Below are 15,895 nucleotides of genomic sequence, written 5' to 3' on the forward strand. Positions count from 1 at the left end.
TGGGGGTCTCCAGTCAAGCTCTGCCAGGAGCCAGCTTGACCATGTTGTACAGACACATGGCCCCTTTATATTTCCATTCCCTGGTCTACAAAAATAAGCCGATCCCTTTTAACTATATTATAGGACATCGAGTCCAGAAATACAAACATTCCAAGTTGTTTGAATGAAAATGCAAAAGTAGGAAAACAGTAAAGTTGGCATGGAAATCTTGGTAACCAAACTGAAAGATGAGCTGGACTCAGTCTACGACAAAGCTACTAGTTTGGGGCCATCTTGAGAGCGGGTCCTGCCACCAATAAAGCAAGATCTGAAAGTAACTCATCGGATTGCATTCGGGTGGAAAGGAGTTACAGTTTTCTTGCTCATTTGTTCAACAAACATTTATTGCAACACTGTTCCAGGTGCTGGGGACTCAGTGGGGAACAAATCAAGCCCCCTTCACCCATGGCCCTTATATTCTAGTCGAGGATTGAGAGATAACAGACAAGGAAATCAGCAAGATAATTCCAGAATGCCGGATGTTGTAAAGGAAATGAACAGAGTGATGGGATGGAGAGTATGGGGTAGGGAAAGGGGTATCCACAGTTTAGATAGGCTAAGACAGAGAATGCTTCATTTATATAAGTTCAGCCTGTGAACACTATGGGGAAGATGAGACTCTTAAATCCATTGGCAATCAATAAAATGCCTTTATTTACAAGACAGTAAATGTGTATACCAAAACAGCTTTAAACTGACTAGAAATGTTAAAAAGTAGAGTACACAACTATGTTTTAAGAGTTATTTAGGAGTCATTCTTCCTGGAAGGAGGAGATGAGCATGAAGGCCTTTGGCCCTCTGAGGCCATGATCAAATCAAGCACACCCCAGTCGGTCTCCCCTTGGATAGAGGAGGCTGCAGTCTACTTCAGAGCTTTTCCAATTCCCCGTTTTCCCAGGCAGCAGCATTAGTAAAATAGTGAGTTATAATAGTAGCTAACATTCATTGAGCCCTTTGTTATTTCCAGACTTTACATCTAGTATTTCACTCAACCCTACGAGGAAGGTACTAGAACTTAAAGAGATGAGCACAACCTTTCCCACAGTGTCCTCTCTGACTGGAATGCAGGTTTGAACCCAAAGCCCATGTTACTCATTTCATCTTCAAGCACCTGACAAGACGGTTTCCTAGGTGTGTACGAATTCGCTCTGCATTTCCATGTAAGTCTGCTGTGGACTGAACTGTGCCTCCCCGAACACTCTGGATTCATACGTTAAAGCCCTACCCTCAGTGTGACTGTATTTGGAAATGGGGTCTTTGGGAGGTAATTAAGTTAAATGAAGTCATAAGGGTAGGGTCCTGATCCCATAGGATTAGGGTCCTTCTGAGATACTAGAACGTTCACTGGCTCTCTCGATGCGCACATTCGGAAGAAATGTCACGTGAGGACACGGGGCAGAGGCGGCTGGCCAGCTACAAGCCAGGAAGGGAGCTCTCACCAGACACCAAATCAGGTGACCCTTGATGTCGGACTTTCAGCTTCTAGATCTGTGAGGAAATAGATTTCTAAGGTTTGAGTGGCCCAATTTACAGTGATCTGTATAGCCGTCCCAGCCGATGATACAATGTCTTAGATTATTGCACTTGTTTGTATCCACATTGTTAGATCATGGATAAAGTCGGACTATTTTGCTCATAGATAAGAAATTGAATGCCAGTGCCTTTTTCCAGTGTTCCCCAGTGTTCCACTTGTGGACACTGTTTATGAAGAATGGTTTTAGGAACTGCAAGTCTCACTCCCATCAGCCACTTCTAGTCTTCCTCCACCCCTTTAGCAGATAGTACACCAAATAATACTCAGTACACTCTTCTACTAGTTGGCATTGACCTAGGTGCTTTTAAATGACGTTAGAGACCAGGTATCTTGTAATAGCGTATCCTGTAAGGTTAATAATATTGGCATAAATGTGAATGAAATCATCCTTAAAAGTAGACTTGGTTAAAATTAGTAATTTTCTCTTCTCCCCTTCAACCATCATACCATTCGGACTTCCCCATTTTCATCACACAATCTACCAGCTTCTCAAAACTTGAAAATATGGACTTTTTTTTTCCATTTCTTTTTCTTCTTTCTCCACAGATGTAGATCATGATAGAGCTATTGTAATGTTTTTCACAAAATATAATCTTCAAGCTTTAAGCATCTCAATATTCTCTGGGCTCCAAGCATGTACCTACCACGTACTAGCTCTGTGGCTGTAGGTAGATTATTTGGCAATTCTAAGGCTCTTTTTCTTCATCTGTAGTATGGGTTTATAGTGAGGATTAAATGAGTTTACACAGGAAAGACCGACAAGTCATAAATTCTCAAAAACTGTCAATTACTAGCACCACCTTTCTGTCCACTATTACTCTGGCTGCTGATACAAGTACTATTATTACCATCGTTACTGATACAAGTCTACTATAGCAATTTCTGTCCATACAAATACTACTTTATTACTTCTGCTGGTAAAAATACTACAGTGACAGATCCTAAATCCATCAATGACCATAATTTTTCTTAAAAAGATCAGTCTCAGTCCAGATGTCTCCAAAGAACTACCAACTGTAGTAACATGTCCAAATTCCTTCCTAACGATGCCAGAGAAGGCTTTTCCCGGGTTGTCTGTTGTCTCCCCATTCTGTCTTCGTAGCTCATTACTAGGACAGCCCAGGTATATGTCTCTCATCTGCATAGTTATTAATAGCTTCCCTTTCCCTCTCAAGTGTCCTGGTTTGGATGCTACATTTACAGGGCCACCCTACTTGTTTCACATTTGCAGTGACTTTCAGCTCTAGCCGGCAACACCATCACACACAGTTCACTTACTCACCTTCAAGCTATTTCCCTTGCCTGGAATGTGGTTCTCAGACCATTGCCAAATCATGAACTTTCTCTCCTTCAAAATCCTACTGAGAACTCACCTTCAGGATGGAACTTTCTCTGATAATCCTGCCCTCCACCCAATCCAGAAAGCTCTCAGCAAGCATGTAAATAACTCTGTAGAACTTTAATTGGCTCTGTTTATAAGCTTCTTCTTGTATCTTTTTTTCCCTCTAGGTATTTTTTTCAATGTGTTTATCCTGTCTCCATTAATTTGTAAATTCCCAGAGGGCAAGGCTTGAACACAGGTTGGTGTTGGCATAAAGTGGATGAACAGTTAGGGCTGAATGGCAGACAACAAACCTTCTTGATTACTAATCTGTTAAAAAAAAAAGAGAGAGAGAGAGAGAAAAAAACCAAAACCATCCTTTGTTAATGCTTTGTGATGGCCTGAGACCGCTAATCTAATGTGAAAATATATCCAGTTTCTGCTAGTGTCCAGTTAACTAAGATAAAATCAATAGTTACAACCTTTCCATAATGTAAGGGGGGAGGGCGCGGACATATTCTGATCTATAAGAATGGGCATGAACGACATGTTATTATGGAGATTCTTCAGAAGTGTATCCTTGTCGCTTCAAGGCTGCCGGTCCATCTCAGAAGGGAAATAGTATTCACTTTCAAAACAGATCTAAAAAGCAAACAAAGCCTCAGAAAACATACAATACCACCTTGTTCTAAGTTTGCGCTGAGAGGGGAGGGGAAATGAATCTAATTTAGAAGGCCTTTGTGCGTGTGTGTGTGTGTGTGTGTGTGTGTGTGCGTGTGCGTGTCTAACAGATAATACCACATGGTCCAGCTCTCCAGGATCGCGGGAATCGTGGATTGTTCATTTCGGTCCAGGTAACAAAGGATAGCCCGGGGCAAATGGTCCTTTCTCACTGCGGGGGGGGGGGGGGAAGGGGGAGGGGTTGTGGGGGGAAGAAGTGGAAATCCTTTACCGTGACCACCTGCTTCCCTCTCTTCAAACCAGCACATAAAGTGCCAAATATCTGCATATCATTCGCGGCACAGAGCCCACGGTGTAAACCAACGTAGGCGGTGCACTAGATAACATCAAAGCCCCAGGCAGGGGCCAGAAAGGGGGGGGGGCAAAAGCAGCCGAGGGAATGAAGCGCCTCCCCCTAGCATTTCCTCTCACGCCCACTTTCAACCTAGGAGGCTTTTGGTTTCTGCTTTTGTTGTTTTTAAAATTAAAAGTTAAACCCAGGAAGCTTTGGATCAGACTTTTGCGTTGCAGTTCGGGTAAGTTTTCTCTCGGTTCTTTTGTCTGGCGTCTGGCTCGGCAGTAGCCTGGGCGTGGGGGCAGAGTTGGCAGAGCGAGCGGGGGCAGGTTTTGTCGCCGGGTCGCCCCGAGGAGGAGGGGATTCGGCCGGTGGACGGGAAAGCCCGGCGCGCGCGGAGGGCGGAGGGCGGAGGGCGGAGGGGAGGGACGGGCGGCGGCGTGACCCGGCGGCCGGCGGGGAGGAACCTCCGGGATCTCCGCGTGGCGGCGGCACTGCGGGGCCGCGCGCAGGGCGGAGGGCCGGGGCCGCGGGGCCGCGCCAGGGGGGAGCCCGAGCCGGGCCGGGTGGCCGCGTGGGAACCGGGGCTGGGGACACGCGGACGGCGGTGGTGGCGCGGAGCCCGAGGATCGCGGCGGGACGGTCGGGTCCCGCGACGAAATCCCAGGGTAGACTTGTGTCCTCCCAAAACTGCTCAGCAAGGAAAATGTGTGCAGAGCCCTGCCATGACACTGCCCTCGCTTGAACCGCACTCCCGGAGGGGGAGCTCCAAAGCGTTCACACAGCCAGCTGGGATGCAGCTAGAGAGAGCTAGGGCCCTGGGAACCCCTTTCTTCTACTTTTTTTTTTTTTTTCCCCTCCTGAGTATGATCACCTCCCCCATTGTTAACAGAATTTTTGACAGTTCAAACTGTTGTTCACCATTCACATTTATCTTCTGGTTAAAAAAAAAAAAAATCTTTCCCCCCACATTCCGATACCATTTGAGAAACTGTATTTAATTTGCCATAAAGCAAGTCGAAACTAGCTACTTTACCGGTTAGCTGGATTTCCCTTCGTTCTGATAAGTAGGAAGTTAGAACTGCAGGCAGAATTAGGAAAAGAAATTGCATTTAGAAAATTCGAAACTAGGAAATAGGAAACTGTTCCGTATTGCATATATTTCAAAGGAAAGTTTAATATTGATTTACCACTCAAGAAAGTTAAGTTGTGAGTCGTCTATTTAAGAAAAAAGCTCTTTAACAAGCTGAAATGGCAAAATTAGCTATTATAACTCCAAATTGCATGCTTAATCTGTTAGAAAGCGCACAACAATGCCAAATCCCATATAAACATTGTGTTCACAGTGTGTATTTGTTATGTTCACCAACCACTGGGTTAAAGATATATTCATTCAGTTAGCATTTTGATTTAGCAAGTGACACCAAGGAGAATTAATCATTATCAAGCTACCTTAATCTTTATCCTCTGACAGATTAGATATACTTGAACATTTAAATGAGTGTTTATCTTTTATTCAAATGCCCAGTTGGGAAGTTACATTACATACTTTTTGTGATTGCAATCCATTAGATATCATTTACTTTTACAAAAGACAGATGATTACATCACATTGAAAATTTAAAGATTGCATTATTTCATTGACAGGTTGGAAGTATAGTATGCTAAACAACATCATTTCAAATTTAGACAGTTGTTGGGTGATCTTTGCTCTTACGACCAAATTTAGTTTTTAAGAGGTATATTCCCCCCTTTACGTGACTTTACTTTTGGTTACAAGCTCGCCTTTTTAGAGTATTCTATTTTTAATCATTCCCATTTTGGTGCATTAAGCTTTTCTTAGCTCAAATGAGCTAGAGGTAGGATTTCCTCAGGGGAATTTTCGGGGTCAACCCTAGCAGGAAAAGCCTAGATGTCTTTATGGAAGCCCCAGGGAACAAAACAATTCAAGTTTGCACAGATGGCCCGCGTAGTGGATGTACGGTCGTTTAGCATTTTTATTCCTTAAAAGGGGAAAGCAGTTTGGTTTAATCTAAGAAATTCTTCTACATCACATTTTTTGTTTTGCTTTATTCCTCCCAAGTTCAACGTGGCTCCTTAAACCAGTCACTTTTGCCTGCTTCTTTAGGTGTACATGTGGAATTTCTGAGTCCCCTGTTTCTAATATTCTTTAGTAGTTCTAACCCCGAAAACCTTCCTTACCCTGGTCCAGCCCTTCCTGACTGACTTCCATAGATTACCACTTCTTGCTTCCTCTACTGCTTTCTAGCAGCAAGGGTCAAACTCTGGTTTATGATAATTACTCCCTCTTCCCCCTTTCTCTTCTCCTCGGCGTCCCGGGAGCCAGGTCCGCTGCCGAGCCTCGCACCTCCCTTTCCGACCCCAAAGACCCCTCCTCTCCCTGCCCAAAGCTATCAGGCGGACAGGCAAGGGTTAACTGCGCTGGCAGCCCCGGCTCTGGGAACCACCAGCGGGCTTTGGAGCGGCCTCTGGAATAACCTTGGCTTTCCTCAGTCTTTTAATAGAACATCCGCCACCAAGAAGTGGTTTCAGTTCAGGGTTAATAATATGTCCCCTTCCACCCTCCAAACCAACACCCCGCCCCCCTCCCAGTTTTTTTTAAGTTGTTTTTCAAAGTTAATGAGTTTCAAGTTTCACAATTACTTTCCCCTTCCCTCAACGCGTTGCTGAGGAAACCCCCTTGGGGTCCCCCCCCGCCCTCCCGTCTCCTTTCCCCTCCCCCATTCGGCCCGGGCGGGGGGCGGGACTGGGAGACCCCATGACGTCACCGGCCCGGCCCACATCCTGCTTTAGAAAGTAAAGAGACGGTAAAGAGAAACTACCGCCCCGCCCGTCCCCGCCCCTCTTCCCGGACCAACCGCCCCCAACTGCGCGACCCGGCCAGGCCTTCCCCGGGCCGCGTGACCGGCTGGGCCCGCCCCTCCGCCCCCGCCGGGCGCCAGTCCCCGAGCCGGCGCGACCCCGGGCTCCCGCCCCTCGCGTCCCTAACCCCGCCCCTCCCCCCTCGGGCCGCGCCACCGCCTCCTCCCGCCCCCCCTCCCGTCCCTGCGGCGGCCGGGCGGGGCGGAGCCGCGGGGCGGGCAGCGTGGGAGGGGGGGTGGGGGGAGGCGCGGTCCGGGGCCCGCCCCGCCGGGGAGACCCGGGGCTCCGGGCTCCACGGGAGCCCCGACCGGGGTACCCCTCCCATCCCCCCCCTGCGCCGGGCTGCCGGCCGTGCCTGTCCACTTGGGCCTCCGAGCCGGCGGTGGTGAACCCCCCCTCCCCCGCCGAGCCCCCGCTGGGGGACGCCCCCTCCCCCGCCCGCGCGGCGCAGCTCGCGGCCTCCCCGCCTCCCGCCCCCGGGGATCCCCTGCCGCCCCGCCCACCCGCGGGAAAGCCTCGGACCTTCGCCCTCCCTCCCCCACGCCGCCCGGCCCGCGCTCCTCCCGTCGCCCCTAAAGACGCTAAACGTGCCCTACTCTGCCCCGGGGAGAGGTAAAGCCCGCGCCCGCCCTCCGCGCCCCGGGCCCCAGGGCCCCGGGGGCCGCTCGCCCCGCCTCGCCGCCCGGCCCCCCGCCGCCCCCTCTCCGGCGGCCGCGGTCATGCCGCGGCCCGGGGCGCCGGCGAGCGCGGCCGCCTCCCCCGCCCGGCGCCTGCGGCCCCCGCCCGCGCGCCCCGCGCTTCCCCCCCGCCCCCCGTCCGGCTCCCCTGTTTAATATTTCAGCGCTGGGTGGTGTGAGTGCCAGTCGCCGGCCTCTAGTGTGGCTGCTGTTGGGGCGGCGGCGGCGGCGGGGAGGGGGACGGAGCCCGGGGGCCTGGAGCAGCAGCGGGAGGAGGCTATGTTTGTGTTTGGGGTTGTCAAGTGAAGGAGGGATCCCGGGCGCCGCCGCCGCCGCCACCGCGCGGGGGTCGCGGAGATTCCGAGCTGCGGCCGCCGCCATCAGCAGCGCAGCTCCTGGGCCGGCTGCAGCGGCAGCGGCTCCGCCGGGCGTCCTGGCAGCAGGTTCGGCGCGGGCTCGGCGGCGGGGGCGCTGCAGCTGGGAGGGCGGCGGAGGGGGGGTACCCGGGAGGGGGGCAGGACCAGTTCCCCCTCCGCGGGCGGGGGGCGTGCGGGCGCGCGTGTGTGTGTGTGCGTGTATGTGCAACCGCCGACCTTGCAGAGGGGATGGCTGCGTGCGGGAGACACTTGCCACTTCTAGGCGCCCTCGCCGCGCGCGAGCGGCCCGAGCTGCGGTCCTGCGAGGCGAGCAGGTACGGAGGGACCCAGCCTCCTCACCCGCGTTCCAGCCGCAGACGCATTTTGCAAGAGGGTGGGGGGTGAGGGAGACCAGGCCTCGGCTTCCCAACCTCCCGGCTTTGTGGCTTTCTTTTCCTTTCGTTCTTTGCTCTAAGTGCCTGTTTACTCCCAGCCACCTGGGTAGTTTCTTTCCGGGGTGGGAGTACGCGCCTGCAGCAGTTGGGAAGTGGGCGGTGGGTTTGGGCGCGGGTCGGCTCAGGCTCGCCTCGGGGTCGGGCTGGGTAAGGAGTTGCAGCTGGAGAGGGGAGGGGGCGGTGGCGGAGCCGGCGGCGAGGAGGAGTGTCAGGGCTGCCGCGCTCGCCTCATCCCGTCCTCCTCCTCCTCCTCCTCTTGCTCTCCGCATCCACTCCGGGCTCCTTCCTGAGCTGGCACTTCCATTCCCCCCTCCTCCTGGCATGCGAAGCGCTTTGTTCAGTGCAGCGTTGCAGAGGGGTTTTCCCAGGCTCCGCCCTCCACATTCATTCATGTTTTTTCTCCTTGCAACTGTCTTTACGCTTTTTGATCGTGTCATGTTTTTGCTCCATGTAGTATTTATTTCTTTCCTGCAAAGGAACGGTTTATTACTCGTCCTAGTCGCTCTGGTGCCGCTGTCTTTGCATGTACTCATTTCCCCTCACAAGGATTTAAACATGGGATGGACAGCTAAGGACAGTGGGTAGGCAGGGAGCGGGGTAGCAGAGAGCTGTTACTGATTGGGAATTTGCGTATTTTATATTTATGCTCCTGATACAGGATCACGTGATTATATTACATTCAGAGTTCACGCTTTAAAAAGTTCCAAATATCGTGACCATTTAAAAGCTTTAAGTTTAACAAGGAATGTAGTTAAGCAGTCATACAATTTATTTGGCCCTAATGTCTCTGAATTCTCTATTGAATCAAGCTTCGTGAATCGGATGGTGGATGTTTTTAATGCAGGGAGTTAGGAACCATATCTTATAGATCATTTAGTGCTGTGGTAAAGTATATGGTATTTGGGCATCATTTCTTATTCTTCTCTATGCAGTTAAAAAAATTGCAAATAATTTTGTGCAGTGCCCACACATAGCCTTATCAGGGGGTAAAATAACTGAAGTTAATTGTAGCCTTTTTCTGTTTCTTCTCTGCTGTAATGAAATCATAATTTTTTTTTTTAAAGATTTTATTTATTCAGTTGAGACACAGAGATAGCATGAGCAGGGGGAGAGGCAGAGGCAGAGGGAGAAGCAGGCTCCCGGCTCAGCCAGGAGCCTGATGCGGGCCTCGATCCCAGGACCCTGGGATCATGACCTGAGCTGAAGGCAGACGCTTAACCATCTGAGCCACCCAGGCGCCCCTTGAAATCATAAATTTCTAAAACCTTATACAGGGATATTAGATCTAGCCTTTCCCATATAGGCTTTCTTAAGGAGAATTAATATTTGAGTGTTTTTGTGGGCCAGGCAGTGGGCATCTACATTGTTTAGTTTACACCTTACAACAACCCTGTGAGGTGGATACTATTTCCTAGTTTTACAGTTGGGAAATCTGATCTTCGGAGAGGTTAAGTACCTTGAACAAGGCCACACAGTAAGGGATAGAGCCTGGCTTTGAACCTAGTCCGGTTTGACACCAAAATATATAGTCATGACTTGTGCTGTGTGCTCTACAGCCTCTTGAATAAAACCATAGAATACCCATTACCTCTGCTGAGGAAGTAAGCACTGAGAATAACTGAGTCATGTGGTGCCACATTGTTTAGTTGCTGACCATGGGCAGGTTAGTCAACCTGTCCCCATCTCATCATCTTATCTGTAAAAGTAGATAAATGATAGCTATCTTATCAGTTAATATTAAGATTGGATTAGGTAATGTGTAGAAAGTTACATAAGCACCCTGCAGGGGCTCAGTAAGTATTCTCTCGTTTCTTCTACAGTACTGGATATTACAAGTTTTAAACAAAGCATTGCTATCCCAAATTTCATGCTTAACATCATCAGCTTTATTCCAGGAAATTAAAACTAAAGTTTTAGCTCTAGGCTCCATGAGGATCTTGTGGAAGAGGAGACAGAGGTGGCTGATTTGGGAAGAGGATGATCAGGTTTTGAATTACTATTGTTTTGGCATATTGCATTTCCAATCACTGTTTTTAGAATGTATAAGTCAGGACAGACCAGGTCATGCTGCAGTAACAAATAACTCCCAAACCTCAGCCATTTAAAACAACAAAGGTCTGTTTCTTGTTTATGCCACATGATCATGGTAGGTTAGCAAGAGCTCAGCTCTGTGTTGCAACACTCACTTGTCTGGAACAGTGCCTGTCCCATGGCAGGGGGAACAGAGAGGGCCAGACGATTTTGCTTTGATAACAAAAGGTACAGCCTGGAAACAGTGCAAGTCTCCTCCACTCACAGGTCATTAGCCAGAACTGGTCCACATTGTAACTAAACACAGCGAGGCATAAAGTATAGTCCTGGCACAAGCCTAGAAGAAAATACTAGAATAATTGGGGAGCAGCTCCAATAGCAACCACATATATTAACTGAATTAATTCAGTAAAATAAGGTGAATGAGACGTGGTCCTTATTCCCAAAGAGCTTATGAACCGGCGGCCGTATTACATACAGCATAACGCTTTTATGGCCTCATGCTATACTTTAATTGTACCTTGGGATGTCACTTTTAAAAAACACAGTGGAGTGAATCTTTTTCACTCTTCTTCGATGAAAGTACAGTGATTTTCTTTTTCTGTTTTCTTAATGAGAAAGCCCAGAGAGTAGCAAAATGAGATGTCCTACGGTTAATTAAAAGTTAGTAAGTAAGCTTTTGCAGGTGTCTCTGGCTTGGTTATCTTTTGTTGGGTTTCGGTGAGTGCTGAACTAAGCCATGACTTTTGAAGTGTCTTTTTCCTTTGAAGGTAGTAAAGTGTAATTTTTTTTTTCTTTTTCAGCACATGGATTAATTGATGGATGTTGAGTTTATGGAGCTTCCTTTTTGTGACCTGCTCTCCCTACAGTTTCTAAGAAGAAAAAGGGGCCCCTGAATCAGAGAAGATGCCTCGAACTAAACAGATTCATCCCAGAAATCTAAGAGGTAGGGTTCTTCATGAAACAGAAGTAAGGTTTATAGTAAATCTTACAATAAAGTATTTCTTGGGTGGCAGGAATGGCAGTTTGCTGGATGTTGACCCTGGTCCACGGTGAGCGCCCGGAGGGCTCCGTTTCTCTCATTCACTTCCAGTTTTCCTGCACAATTCCCGTCTCTCAGGAAATGTTTCATAAGTATTTGTTGAATGAATTAATCGAATTTGACAAAATTACAGTGCCCTCCCAACCACTAGCATGGGTATGAAAGTGAGAGATTTACTTTCTTTTAACGGAGACTGCATTTGCCTGGAAGAATCTGAAATGAATAGTTGGATATTCTTTGCCAACATGATTTTGTTTTAACCCCTCCCCCATACCACTTTTGAGATTTATTTCTGTACAACTCTATACATTAGATTATCAAGAAGTGAAGAGAGTTGTAGTTGACGTTAACTCAGACCATTATTTGCAGAACTCAGAGGCAACATGACCTATTTTCCATGAGGAAGCAATCAGTCAAAATTACACATGCTCTATACATTTCATGCAAAGGTGAAAAATGCGTGTTGCTCCTTCACTGTGAAGAGAAATTTTAATGTTAGGAAAGTAAGCGTATTTTAGTTAATTGTTTCAAGAGATGTATGTTGTTCTAATGTGTTACATCAACTGGGGAGAACAATTATCTTTTATATTCAAGTTTAGTAGATAAGGGTATAGCAGTGCTAAGCAAAGAACAGTTACAGCAAATATAAACCCCAATGGAGTGAAGTATCTTAACGACATATTTACTATTACAGAAAAAAATTCTCAGGCACATGCAAGGCAAAAAATAACTTAAAGATCAAACAGATTAATTGGGAGATGTTTCTTTGTGAAATAAAGTTGGCCACTGTGGGGTGATCATTGAAAACGTGGTCAATTTTGTGGTCTCCTCGAATCTGAAACAGTGTGTGTTTCCTGTCTAAAAAGTACTGGAACTCTCTGCTGGCATAGGTGGCTGCCTCGGACCAAGTTCAGATTGATGATTATAGCACCGGTGTTCAATGAGGTGAGGATTTAGATGGAGAACATTGAGTCTTGTGTGTCCCAAGTCTGATTTTTCAGAGTCCTATGGAAAATGTTGCGAATTGACCAGGTATTTGCCTGTCTTTCTCACTAGAACCTGAGCTCCCCAAAGTAGGTCCTTTTTCTCATTTACTATTAGAGGAAAGCCTTCACACTCCTGGGTGTCAGCTGAGGTGGGCATTTGGAGTCCTGGGCCCGGCTTTTATAATTCATCTGTCTAAAGAGGGTGCAAAAGGCAGCCTGGGGCTTGTGGGTGCCTTAGCTTAGCACAGGTCCTGGCAGCTAATAGGAGCCTAGATATTTGTTGAAATGAATACATGATTGATCTTACAGTATTATTTATGAGGTTGTAAATAGTAAACATTTTTCATATTTAAAATATATACAGGCATACCTTGGAGTTATTGTGAGTTCTGTTCCCGAACACTGCCATAAAGCGATTATCGCAATAGAGCGAGTCAAATGAATTTTTTGGTTTCCTAGTTAATATAAAAGTTATGTTTACACTGCTGTGGTCTCTGAAGTGTGCAGTAGCATTGTTTTTTAAAATGTATGTACTTGAATTAAAAAAATAGTTTCTGCTAAAAAGTGCTAGTCATCTGGGCTTTCAGCGAGTTGTAATCACTGATCACAGATCATCGTAGCAAATGTAACAATAATGAAAAAGCTTGAAAGATTGCAAGAGTTACCAAAATGTGACACAGACGCATGAAGTGAGCAAATGCTGTTGGACCTGCTAATCCCAGGGTTGCCACAAACCTCCTCTAATTTGTAAAAGACAGCATCTGCAGAACGCAACAAAACAGAGCACAATAAAACAAGGGGTGCTTGTACTTTCTAATATTCTAGATCACACCGCCATCCAGAGAAATGCAGATGTTAGGCCACAGACTATTTTCCTGTCTGTACCAAATGTACAACCCACCAGGTCGTTGAACTGTTCCTGTCGCACCGTTCTAGGAGGTAGGGATAAAATGATCCTCAAACCTGGACCCTGAAAGAGCGTAGAGTTGAGGATGGGAGACGGGTACACGTGCACCTGTGCTCGTGTGATGAGGGAAGAGCAGAGGTATGGAGTTTCCGCAGAGGTGGGGCGTCATACTCTGTCCTGATAGTGGGGCCGGGGCGGGGGGGCAGTTTGGCAGGGGCAGCGTGGGAAGGGAAGAGAAGCAAAGGTATCATCTGAAGTGGGTTCTTAGGGCTGAGAAATTATCCACGAAGCTGATAAGACAGGGTGAGTGCATTTCATCTTGGGGGAGGAGCTAATGAAGTGACTTGGGGAATCCAAGCCAGTCTAAGTCCTTCTCCATTACTGAAGCATACAAAGTTCCGTTCAGGGGACAAGAGGGGAGGGAGAGGGTAGGAGACTGGGGCCGGAGAATTAGAAATCTCATCCTGAGGGTCCACCAAATCTGACCCTAAATTTCATACGCAGAGCTAAAACTTTGAATAGGAAAGCTGGCTTATTTTCCAAAATTAAGGTGTTTTTAAAGTTTTCTAAGAGAATTTGAAATGAGTTCGGTTCTGGCCCATCACTGAGAGTTTCAAAGTCGCTTCACTAAGGCAGTAATGACTCAGGCACCGAAGAGCAGATCAGAGTAGATTAGCACAACACAACCTACCAAAGCCATGTTGGTGGGACCTGCAGACTGGCCAGGTCCAGGGGTGCAGGGATGGACTGGAGGCTTGGGCAGCCCTTGATGGGAGAGGCGTATCTGAGCCAGGGAGCTTGCTCAGCAGAGAGGGATGAGGGCGAGGCTGTTCCTGTAAACAGAGGCACACAGGCAAGGAAGTGCTAAGGTGTAACACTTCTAGAATTTCCTCTTCTCTTCTAAAAATATATTTGAGGACTATATCCCTGGGCACAGGTTGGGGGTTAAAGTAAGCAGATATGTCCTGAATTGCAATTCCTCTGTTATTCCTGAAGAAACTGATTTTAATGGTTAAAAAAAAAAAAGTAAGCAAGTAAACATTAGCTACTAAAATGAATTGTTTAGCATTGATTTTGTGTCTCCCTGTGACCATTGAAATATCATGTTTGTTTTGCCTCACCTGTCACCCACTGCTCTGACTTGCAGAAGACCTACCGCGTAAGTTAGCTATGAAATGGGGAGAGAGGAAATCAGAAGACCAGAAAGCCAGGCACAGCCCACCTTGCTCTGGTGAGCACGTTACTCACCCTGCTTTAAGTGCATTGCTTCTTTTCCGGGCTTCCTTGGAAAATAGTCTGTGAAGTATTTGTCTTGTGTTTGGTAATTAAGTCAGTAATAAAAGATTTATACTTAAACTCAGTTATATGCTCCTTATGCTTTCATGGCAGTTTTAACTCTTAAAATACAATCTTTCTTGAATTTATTCTGTTCTTCAGCTGGTATTGGTGTAGTCCTAAGGCTATGCCAAGCTGTAGGGTAATCCTATTCTAACTTTCTGGAATATAAATTTTATTTGGGGGAAAATATGTATACACACTTTGTGTGTGTGTGTGTGTGTGTGTGTGTGTGTGTGTGTATTCATGTATTAAAATATTATAGAAGTCATATATGAATATACAAAATTTGTATGGATTTAAATGAGGCACGTGCATGCAATGCTCCTGTAGAAGGTAGAATTTACACTTCTCTGCTGTTAGAGGTTCTTTAGTGGAAAAGCATGAGAAGTGATATGTTAAGGGCAAGATATGAATCTGGGGCAAAACTGAGACAGAGTTAGAACTGATGGGGAATCTGTACAGATTATAGGAGTGGGGTTTGTTGAATTCTAGTGTCTTGACCCTTGGTCCTATAAACCAGATAGAACGTTTGTCTTTGGCGCCTGTCTGCGCAAAGCAGATGGGTAGAGTTTAACACTGACGTATCTTTTTTTTTTTTTTTTAAGATTTTATTTATTTATTTTGGAGAGAGAGAGTGGGGGGAGGAGCAGAAGGCGAGGGGCAAGCAGACTCCACGCTGAGTGCAGAGCCTGACACGGGGCTCGATCCCAGGACCCTGAGATCATGATCTGAGCCAAAATCAAGAGTCGGATGCTTAACCGACTGAGCCACCCAGGGGCCCTTCCTGACTGACATATCCTTTGTGAGGGTGAATGAGAATTTCTGAAGAGCATGAGGGAAACACTTGGTGTTCAGAAGCAAGGCTTTGTATGTTGTCGTAGGTTCCCTGAAGAGGGGCTCTTGGCCACTATGTGGCAGACTCCGGGGCTGGAGCTCCCATGTATGGTCCCGATGAATGTCCCAGCAGGGCAGTGCCCCCGTCGCCAGCAATCATTCCGTTCTGATCAGCCATCTCCCCCGCTTTCCCTGGCCTTTGCTTGTAATCAGGTAACGCGGATGGAAGAAACGGGGACTTGCTGGGGTTCCATGTCAGTCCTCTTAAGAGAAAAGGCTGTTTTTCTGCTATGCCAGTCATTATTGTGAATGTGTTTTCAAAACTTTGGGGGAAGAAAGAAAATTTTTTAGTTGAGTTTGGGCTTAGGGTTTCAAAGACTGATATACTTTAAGGTTGGAAGTCAGCGTAGAAAATACCAAGTGTTAACCTTTTGCAAAAAGGTGAAGTTTTTTTAACCTCTAGCAAAACGTATTTGG

The 15,895-nt window shown here is 47.2% G+C and overlaps 1 protein-coding gene across 6 annotated transcripts in view; it reads left to right on the forward strand.

The window, feature by feature from the left end:
* Nucleotides 1–3,917: 3,917 nt before the first annotated feature.
* Nucleotides 3,918–15,895, forward strand: part of HIVEP1 (HIVEP zinc finger 1) — a 140,352-nt gene continuing 128,374 nt past the window's right edge. For 2 of the 6 annotated variants that reach the window (XM_036115828.2, XM_078055701.1), the window contains exons 1-2: nt 7,321–7,404; nt 11,115–11,257. In XM_036115828.2, the coding sequence (XP_035971721.2) occupies nt 11,218–11,257 (40 nt within the window). In that variant the 5' untranslated portion in view covers nt 7,321–7,404; nt 11,115–11,217. Of the gene's footprint in view, nt 4,151–7,320; nt 7,405–7,658; nt 7,913–8,050; nt 8,161–10,161; nt 10,266–11,114; nt 11,258–15,895 lie in introns of those variants that run through there. The other 4 variants (XM_036115827.2, XM_036115829.2, XM_036115831.2 and 1 more) reach the window with 4 other exon arrangements.

This window comes from Halichoerus grypus, chromosome 9, assembly GCF_964656455.1.
Source record: "Halichoerus grypus chromosome 9, mHalGry1.hap1.1, whole genome shotgun sequence".
Taxonomy (NCBI): Eukaryota; Metazoa; Chordata; class Mammalia; order Carnivora; family Phocidae; genus Halichoerus; species Halichoerus grypus.